The 10,034-nt window shown below is 40.8% G+C and overlaps 1 protein-coding gene across 1 annotated transcript in view; it reads right to left on the minus strand.

Moving 5' to 3' along the window:
- Positions 1–10,034, minus strand: part of CHD1L (chromodomain helicase DNA binding protein 1 like) — a 59,296-nt gene that overhangs the window by 24,425 nt on the left and 24,837 nt on the right. Inside the window, exons 9-13 of the mRNA XM_017515160.2 lie at positions 9,631–9,791; positions 7,958–8,031; positions 6,708–6,818; positions 3,260–3,374; positions 2,516–2,669 (exon numbers count right to left, since the gene is read on the minus strand). Coding sequence (XP_017370649.1) covers positions 2,516–2,669; positions 3,260–3,374; positions 6,708–6,818; positions 7,958–8,031; positions 9,631–9,791 — 615 coding nt within the window. The remainder of the gene's footprint in view (positions 1–2,515; positions 2,670–3,259; positions 3,375–6,707; positions 6,819–7,957; positions 8,032–9,630; positions 9,792–10,034) is intronic.

A 10,034-nucleotide genomic window follows, 5' to 3' on the forward strand; every position in this document is an offset into this window, starting at 1 on the left:
AGAGATGAATGAGACATTTGAGTCAGTAAGTAACTTTCTGATAACCATGAGCTGCACAAGAAGTCCAACAGAGTTGCTCTCGGCCAGCAGTCTGTGTCCCCACTAGTATGTGGTCCCATGGGGTGGAGGTGTGTCTACACCTTTCCCAATGATGTGTCCAGCAGCCCACATCACAACATACCTCTCACTGGAACCCTGGAGCTCCCTTCACTGGGAGAGTGCAAACAACTTACGACATCCTTCCTCCTCTAAAGAGAATGCAAGCCTTCTGAAGCTCGGTCATTTACCCCTTCACCATGCCCAGCAGTGACCTTCTCTCAAGGTTCTATGGAGAACTATTCTGTGGAAAACTGCATTTAAGAGTATCTACAGTGTACCGGAAGACAGTGTGACAATTCCTCAATCTAAAACCAGAAATACCATTTGGTATTCCCATTACTGGGTATATACCCAAAGGATTACAAATCATTCTACCATAAAGACATTCTACTATAAAGACACAGGCAATAAACACATGCATACATATGTTTATCGTGGCACTGTTCACAATAGCAAAGATTTGGAACCAACCCAAATGCCCATCAATGATAGACTGGATAAAGAAAATGCGACACATATACACCATGGAATACCATGCAGCCATAAAAAAGAATGAGTTCATATCCTTTGCAGGGACATGGATGAAGCTGGAAACCATCATTCTCAGCAAACTAACACAAAAACAGAAAACCAAACATTGCGTTCTTACTCATAAGTGGGAGCTGAACGATGAGAGCACATGGACACAGGGAGGGGAACATCACACACAGGGGCCTGTCGTGGGGTGGGGGGCTAGGGGAGGGACGGCATTAAGAGAAATACCTAATGTAGATGACGGGGTATCAGATGCATCAAATCACCATGGCACATGCAAACTTATGTAACAATCCTGCACGTTCTGCAAATGTACCCCAGAACTTAAAGTATACTAAAAAATGAAATAAAAATTAAACAAATAAAATTATCTACCGTGTATTTCTACCTCTCTCTCAAACTTTCACGTTTGTAATTGTCTCTTAGACAGTGTGAAATCAAAATGTACAGCCTGCCCTACCACCATTATGGTTAATTAAGCATGCGTGTAACGTAGAATCAGCAACAAAAGGAAAGACAGAGAAAGAAAAAAGCCACACTTACCCCCCTAAGATAAACAAAGAACAAACAAATAACACCCAGGGTTACTCTTTCTAGTTCTAGTCCCCAGATTAATGAATCCTTGAACCTTTCCTGTAATTACTGACTCCCCAGCAAAAACATTGATCCCTGCTTTTGCAATGCTCATAGGTAAAGGTACGCACTGGCCTTTGCACATATGGTAACCATGTGAAAAAAGTGCTGCTTTCTAACCCATGGTCAGACTAATTACAAACCTGGTAACTCTGCTTGTATTATTGTGTAATTTTTTTCCCTCTTAAACACTTGTATTTTTTGATAGACTAGTCCTTTCAAAGCCTAGTCCTTCTTGCAAACTTTTGCAAATAAAACTCTTTCCTTTTGTCTCTCAGTCTGTCTCTAACAATAGTTTATGTTTATATTGTATTTTTACTGCTTACTCTGACTAAAACCTAAATTATCTTTATCTTCCTAAAATTCTGACCTACCTATTTTCCTTTCTACTGTCCTCATCATACGGGCTTCAAACCTCACAGCCATCTTTGAATTTTCTATCTCCCTACTGCTGAGACCCACCTCTAAACAGTAGCCAGCTCCCGTCCTTCCTTCTTTTGCAATGCTTCTCACACCAGACCCTCCCACTGATACTGCCCTTGACAGACACTGATTACTCCCTTCATATCTGCATCTTTCTGGTATCCTAGGAGCTGGTCTCTTTGCATCCAGCCCCTCATCCTTAGGGCAAAAACAATGGATCCAGGAAATATTATGAGTTCTAATTTTAACCCAAGGGCTGCCACAGACTAACTCTAAGTCCTCTTCCGAAAGAGAGCTCTAAAATCTTCCAATCCAGCATCGGTTTGCCATCCAGTATTCCCTTCTTCAAGCAAATTACCTCTAGTTTTTCACCCATTTTTCCTATGGCACAATTTTGAATTCCTGATCTCATTCACCCTCTTCTGAGTATGAAGTAATGTAAGTCACTGATCAAAGAGTCTGGGATTAAGGAGGAAGTACAGAATTAATTGTTATTGACTAAGCTGAGTTCTTTATTTTAACTAATTCTCTTAACAGCCCTCTGAGGTAACCAGTGGTATCTTTACTTTTAGAAATACAAAAAGAGTAGATCTAAGAGGTTAAAAAAGCTGCTCAAACCCAAAGAGCCAAGAAGTGATGAGGCCTGGATCTGAATCCTTAGTTTCTACAGACCCTGCACACAGCCAGCACGGTGGCAGGTATGAGGGAGGCCACGGAACAAATGTGTAGCTGGGGAGAGTGGCTGATGAGTGCTGGTTCTTTTCATTTACACTGTCCTCCACAAAGGGTGCTGGCATATTCCGAAGTGAAGAACAATACATCATACCTGGAGGTCAGCACCGGCTGAGGGTTTCTGGGCTCCCAGAGTAAAATGGCCTCCTTCTATGATCATGTTGGTGAGCTGCAGTTTGGAGGCTGCTTTCCTATAGACGATTTCTTCCACAGTGTCTCGGCCAATCAGCCGAATAACTTTAACAGACCTGGACATAAGTCAAACAAGAGTAGTGTGCTATAAGGGTCTGCAAAACTGGGTAAAAGTATGCAAGGCAAATACATCTAAAAGCAACAACGAAAGGGAGACTGTTTCATTTGGACCTGAGTACTTGTTAGAGAGAACTTGCCTCAAATTCTCTCTCAACCATTCCAAGGGAGTCAAGGAAAGAATATTGGGGTAACCATGACTGGAATTCCTTATCTGTGACCAAGGAAAACTTCTGGAAGATCAAATTATCCTCAGATCAAACGGTAACATCTATTTTTTTTAAGCTTAGCTCCATAACCCCATTTTTTAACTGAGTTACAGCCTAACTCAAGAAGGATGAGTTAAATAACTTCTAAAGTTTCTTTCTAATCCTTTCACAATTTGATTTTACTCTTTCTAATGAAGTCAGTCTGGACTGATGTGACCCCCCTCCAATACTAACCTAGGAGCCAATAGCACAGATGGGCTAAGATCTGGTGGTCCCTCAGCTCCCAGTGTGGGACTGCTGCCAGGACTATATTCTTTACCTTCCTCACAACCTGGAACTGCTGCTGAGCAAGCCAAGGAAGCAGAAAAAAAATCACTCACTTGTTTTGGCCAATTCGATGAGCCCTGGCAGTTGCTTGCAAGTCATTCTGAGGATTGAAGTCACTGTCAACAAAAATCACAGTATCTGCTGCCGTTAAGTTCATGCCAACTCCACCTGAAAACAATGCAAAAAGGAATGGAATCAGCAGCACACAGACAAGGAGCTAGAAAATAAACACAAGGCTAGCGTGGGTTAGACCGACAAACGGAAATCAGCCAAATAAACTGGCTTCATCTTTCAAATGAACCTGCACCCCCAACTCCACAGCCTTGTTCTAGCAGTGAGAGGTGCTACCTGACCTCCTACTGCCTGATGGGAAAATTTTTATTACTGAATGGAACAGAATGAGTGGAGCAGGGGCAAGTGGCAAAAGTGGATACTTAAGTTAGTGCCATGGAGCCACTTTATCTCTTCTGCTTAAACACCTTGATTAGATTTTGATTTGAGTAGTCTCAGGAAATGGACACATGCTCTTTCAGAAAGCAGACCTAGGCTGGGTGGCTCAAGCCTGTAATCCCAGCACTTTGGGAGGTTGAGGCGGGTGGATCACGAGGTCAAGAGATCGAGACTATCCTGGCCAACACGGTGAAACCCTATCTCTGCTAAAAATACAAAAATTAGCTGGGCGTCGTGGCGTGCACCTATAGTCCCAGATACTTGGGAGGCCGAGGCAGGAGAATCACTTGAACTGAGGAGGCAGAGGTTGCAGTGAGTCGAGATTGCACCACTGCACTCCAGACTGGGCAACAGAGCGAGAATGTCTCAAAAAAAAAAAAAAAGAAAGAAAGAAAAAAGAAAACAGATCTAACTATGAGATCTGCTGTGGGCACTGTCAAGAGAAGAGCACTGAATGTGGCTTGCAAGTTACAACCAGGTAGTAAGATCTCCGATAAAAAGTTAACGAGAAGAGCAGATGATACTATACTCCTGAGCAGAGTGGGAAACCACCTCCCTCTCATTAGAGAAAACTCCAGTGCATATTTTTTGTACTTGTTTCCATATTAATCAAAGAGAAAGTAACAAAACCAAGAAAGAAAACTCCATGGAATAACTTTCTGGTCTTTCTTCAGTGCTGCAGGAAGAGAGTTGAGGAGGTGCCTTGGATTACAGGAATTAATTAAGAGAACCATGAAGGTAAATTGCAGCTTTCTCTGATTAATGTGACAACAAGTAAAAAGCCGACTCCCTCTTGCCAGGGTTGCTAGAGTTTGTTATTGAAACCAGCAAACCTGGAAGGGCTTGTTCCATGAACCTGAATTAGGGACTAACTTTTGAGAATGACTACTTGCCATAAGCTGGATCTCCAGATAAGTCGGGCAGAAATATTCTAAAGTCTTCATATCAAGTTGAAGTTGGAACAAGGAGGTAATCATGAATGATTACTGAGTGATGCTAAATTATACCTAATAATAATGATAGTTACACTTACGCTGTGCTTATGACTTGCCAGGCATTATTCTGAGCACTCTCTATATATTAACTCCTTTAGCCCTCACAACAACTCTGTTGGGAAGATGAGTAACTGCTATGACTATCCCCACTTTATAGATATTGAAAGGGCAGGTAAGGAACTTCTCTGAAGTTGCAAGGCTAGAAGGTAAAGAGCCAGGATTCATTCCTTTGCAGTTTGGGTCCAGAGCCCGGGATTTTATCCACTATACTGTAATACTGTTCAGGCACTTATTTCATTTCAAAATGTTTTTCATAAAATTATCTTCTTGAATTCATGCTAAGTGCAGCTCTTCTTCACTGAGGGGTGAGATTTTTATAAATAAGCTACAGCCGTATTTGAAACATATGTATGAGCTATCACTGCCATCTGGTGGCAATATGACCCAATCACAGAAATATTTGAAAGTTGGAAGGATACCTGTTAAATAAATGAAAATCCTGTAAAACTACAGCAAACACAACAGTCTGTGTTTGGAAAAGGCTAATGGCTGGGACTGCTTCAGTTCCCAGAAGATCTACTCTGAGTCCTCCAAGGAGATGAACTGAAAAGCAGAGATCTCTTTTTTCCTAATTTCAGACATTTCAAACATAATGCTGCTCTCTGAATATGAAGATGATGAAATCATTAAAGCATAAATAAAATTGTCTCCCAACAGTGATGATGTACTACCTTATTCTTTCAGTTTCTCCTAACACTAACCCTAAGACAACTGATCACATGAGAAAATGGCTGAGATTCTGCATGCAGTCTATGACCTTGGAAGAGTAAGGTCATATGAATCTTGTGTTATTTTTATTAGAGAGATAAAACAAACACAGGTGAAATAATCTCCTTATAGTCAAAGATTATATCTAACACTTCTTTCATATACCCTTATAGTACTAGGCATTTAAAACGGTTTCTACATAAGACTGAACTCTATTTTTTCAGAAAAATATCAATTTGTTTTTAATGGAGCACACATATCCCTTTCATGTTCCTGAATGTATTCCATCAAGATTTATGTCTATAAAAATAAGATAATGAAACTAGGATCCTACGAGTTCAAAACTAAGGTCCGCTTGCTCCAGGACATGAGAATAATTTATTTTATTTTTGAGACAGAGTCTCACTCTGTCACCCAGGCTGGAGTGCAGTGGTGTAATCTCGGCTCACTGCAACTTCTGCCTCCTGGGTTCAAGCAATTCTCCTGTCTCAGCCTCCCTAGTAGTTGGAATTACAGGCATGCACCACCACACTCAGCTAGGTTTTATAGTTTTTTTAGTACAGATGGGGTTTCACCATGTTGGCCAGGCTGGTCTTGAACTCCCAACCTCCAGTGATCCACCCACCTTGGTCTCCTAAAGTCCTGGGATTACAGGCATAAGCCACTGCGCCAGCTTTTTTTTTCTTTTTTCCAGACACCATAATGACTTAGAGAATCATTTCATCTCCAAGAGCTGATTTCAAATTATGTAAGAGTATATGAAAGCACTCTGTGACTGGTAAAGCATTACAAATGTCATAATATTTATAATTTACGTGATATATGGACAATGTCATAAATAATTCTAAAAAGCTGGTAGTTTCAACACAGTGACACTTTTTAAACAACTAGATTTTTGCTAAGCTTTTCAACATTATTCCAGAAATACTTATAAAGGAAGGACAACTAACTGACAAACTGTTACCTTATTTCCCAAATTCATGGTTAGGAAGAAGAGCTACCTCCACTGAATGTAAATGAAACATTCCACAAAATTATAGAAACCTTTCAGGACATTCCCAGGTCAATGGTCACAGCAGATTAGAATTACTTTCCAATAACCCCAGGTTTCAGCCTTACTTCTTTGATGAGATGACATCTTGGACAGGTTGGATAGAACAGAGCACCATGCTTGAAGCCCAGTACCTTGTTTTACATTCAATAATAACCTCACCTTTCAGAGAATTAAGGAAAAAAGTGTAGTAATAGTGGGATGTAATCTGTTTACATTAATGCCTGTGCAGCCTACCTGCCCTAGTACTCAGGAGAAAAACAAAAATGGGCTGCTGTCCAAAGCTCTTAATGGCCAAGTGTCTCTCTTCTCCTCTCACAGAACCATCCACACGCTCATAGCTGTAGCCTTTAGAGAGAGGAAAAAAAACAGAAATCGTTAACCTTTTCAAGTAGTCTTTCGGGAATAAAAAAATTAAGTTAGCCCAAAACCAAAGGCCAATTTTGTCCCTTTTCATATACAGGCATGGCCATACTCTAAGCAGATCCCACGGGAAAAATTTAAACAGGGACAATGATCATTTTACAAAAGAACTCACCATAACATACTCTGGATTTTTAAAATACATGAAACCTTGGCATTTACGAACTTAATACTCAGTTTTGACTATTTGTAAGCAACCCTGAACATCTATCCTGTGTGGTAGTTTCAATTTTGCTGACACATAATTCTTACTTATGTAAACAGAAGACAAGTACTTGGAAGCAGGTGAGTGAGCCCTTCTAATGGCCCAGCAATCTGCCTTTCATTGAGGCTTTAAGAGGTCACCACCTGTCTCCATGCATCCATGTAGGGAAGGGCGGCTACAAGCTCAGGCTGTGTTTGTGCATCTGGGGACCTCTCAGTGGCCAATGGCGTGTGCCAACAGCATTTCTCCAAGTGTCCACCGGAGCAGGTACACAGAGACCCAGTCTGGACTACTTTTTTAAATTGTAAGGTCTGGAGCTGATACTTCTTTACCACTGGACTCAAGATCAACTCACGTTAGAGCTTTTTCTCATCATTTCACATAAATCTTATCACATAAACAGACTTCCCAGGTAATAAACTACATTCTCTATCATCTATATAGAAAAAGTTGATCTTACTTTTCCCCTGCCTTATTTGGTATCTCTATAATGTCAATATTCACCTTTTTACTGATCCTGAGTAAGTGCTCAACTGTTGAGGTGAATGTTATAAGACACTAAAAGCTCTAGTCACCAAAACTTTGTTTATATATATTTTCTCCACAGCCCATCATTTTACATCACATAACTGATGAGAACGTAGGTGTTTATCTCTGCCCACGTGTCTCTTCTCTGCACTCCATCCTTGCCTTCACTCATCACTCTCCTCTCGCTTTACTTTTGATCTTTTGGTTCTGAATAATGTTCTCACCCTGCTTTCATTTGAAATATTCTCATATCCCATATTATTCTTCATGGACCTATCGGACTATTAAGTCTAACAGAGCCTTAGGTAATGTAGTGGCCAAAAGGTGTCACCTCTGTAATCCATATAGTCTTGGAGAATATCCAACATCTGGGTCATCTGGGAGAAAAGTAAAACCCGATGGCCCCTGGCAAGAAAAACAGAAATGGAAACACAGCAAGTCTAGTGATATTTAAGGTAAATTTCCCTCAGTCAAAATTTACCAAAGAATACAAGTTTATAAATACTGAAGTAGAAATATAAATGTCATATAATTTACAGACTGCCTTAGAAACTCCAAATGCTTTCTCTAAGAATATACCTCCACAGGCAGCTGCATCCCTCAGAACGGTCATCCTCAAACTAGAGTGGAGATTACTCCCAGGGGACATGCCAATGCAACAGAGGATAGAAGCCCTAGAATAAACACGGTGCCTCTTTCTGGAATGTCAATTTGCTCAATGGAAAGAAATACAAGCTTTCATTTTAGTAGCAAAATAAATACAGATATGTGAAGTGTCAAATGCAAAATTCAAATGCACAAAAAACAAAAAAAAGATATACTGGAGATTCTGAAGAAAGCTTGTGTTTGGTCATCTACAGCTGTTCCCTGTTTGGGGGTATAGTCACTATCCTCTCATTTACAGCTATATTGGTTGAAAAGCATGGGAGGCATTACTTTAGAGAAGCAAGGGGTAAGTGACCTCTCATCTTCCATGATACATGAGAAAATTTTTGTATACATGAGAGGAGAGTTGAAAGGAGGAGGCAAAATGATGGAGTAAGTCAAGAACAAAGCAAGCCTAGAGTCCCTTGTTATTGGCTATTATTCTAAATTTACATAAACGAAGAAGCACAGCACTGTCGAAACAATATTCTCATTATAAAAACTTATTTAATCTGAGCTTGCAACAAGTTTAAGAGGAGTAATTATGGGGAACTCTTTCAAGATTTAAGCCTCAAATGGTTAGAGAAAGCACTGAACTTGAAAACCTCAATCCTAATCTCATTTCTGCAATTTGCTGGCTGTGTGACCTTGGGCAAGTCACGTAACCTTTCTGGGTCTGTGAAATAAAAAACTGGGGAGAAGGCATTTACAGGTCCTTTTCCAACTCTAACATACTTATGGCAGCTATATGAGAACCAGTGAAATACAGTAAGACATGAAATTATTTCACTTGCACATTCCTAGACCCTGCTTTCTCTCTGGTGACTAGGAGGATTAGGTATAAGCTGAATACATGGCTGCTGAACACTAACTGAGTCTGGTCTTCTAACGTCCAAATCATGTCTCTGAGAAAGAGTCCTTCAAGTTCCCAGTGAGTTCAAATCAAACCCTACAGGTTAACAAAAATGAATGTTTACTGAGCCTTCACTATGCGTCAATTCAATGCAAGTTACTACAGGCAACTATAAAAGAAATGCTCAGTGTTATCTCTGTCCTTGTGGAGCCAAACAACATAGTTGGAGTGATAGAGTTAACAAACACCAATTAACCAGACAGCCAATTAATGCAGCCCACTGCCAAGTGTTGGATTAAGATCCTAAGTGCTGTAGAAACTCAGGAAAGAAAAGAATAATTGTGGAAGGGATGGGGTGCGAGTGTAGTCACAGAGAAGGCAAAACCTGAAACAGCATTAAGAAAGAAAAGACAACTGGAATTGGCCTCAACAACTCAGTGAGTTCCTCAATAGTCAAGTCTTAACAGTCATTAGCTCAGAGCAGTAAATGTGAACCTACCACCTACCTGGAATACAGGAATGCCAGCAGCTTATCCAGCAGGTGAAGTTTCCCACTAGCCTCAATCAGGTGGTCTCCAACTTCAAAAGGCTCTGGCTCTACACCTAGAAAAGAAAGAACCCACTCCCAGTCATGTGCCCTCAGTAAGGGCAGAAGCCAACAGTTAGGCTACATGAAGAGAAGCCAAGCTCCTCTTATAAGCAATTGTTTGCATGATGATCTCAGTTCTGCTTAAGACCAATTAGAGTCTGGCACATCCGACAAGCCTAATAAACATCTATCTAAGGAATAAAACCGGCCGGGCGCGGTGGCTCAAGCCTGTAATCCCAGCACTTTGGGAGGCCGAGGCGGGTGGATCACGAGGTCAAGAGATCGAGACCATCCTGGTCAAGATGGTGAAACCCCGTCTCT

The sequence above is a fragment of the Cebus imitator genome, unplaced genomic scaffold (assembly GCF_001604975.1).
Source record: "Cebus imitator isolate Cc_AM_T3 unplaced genomic scaffold, Cebus_imitator-1.0 Scaffold543, whole genome shotgun sequence".
NCBI lineage: Eukaryota > Metazoa > Chordata > Mammalia > Primates > Cebidae > Cebus > Cebus imitator.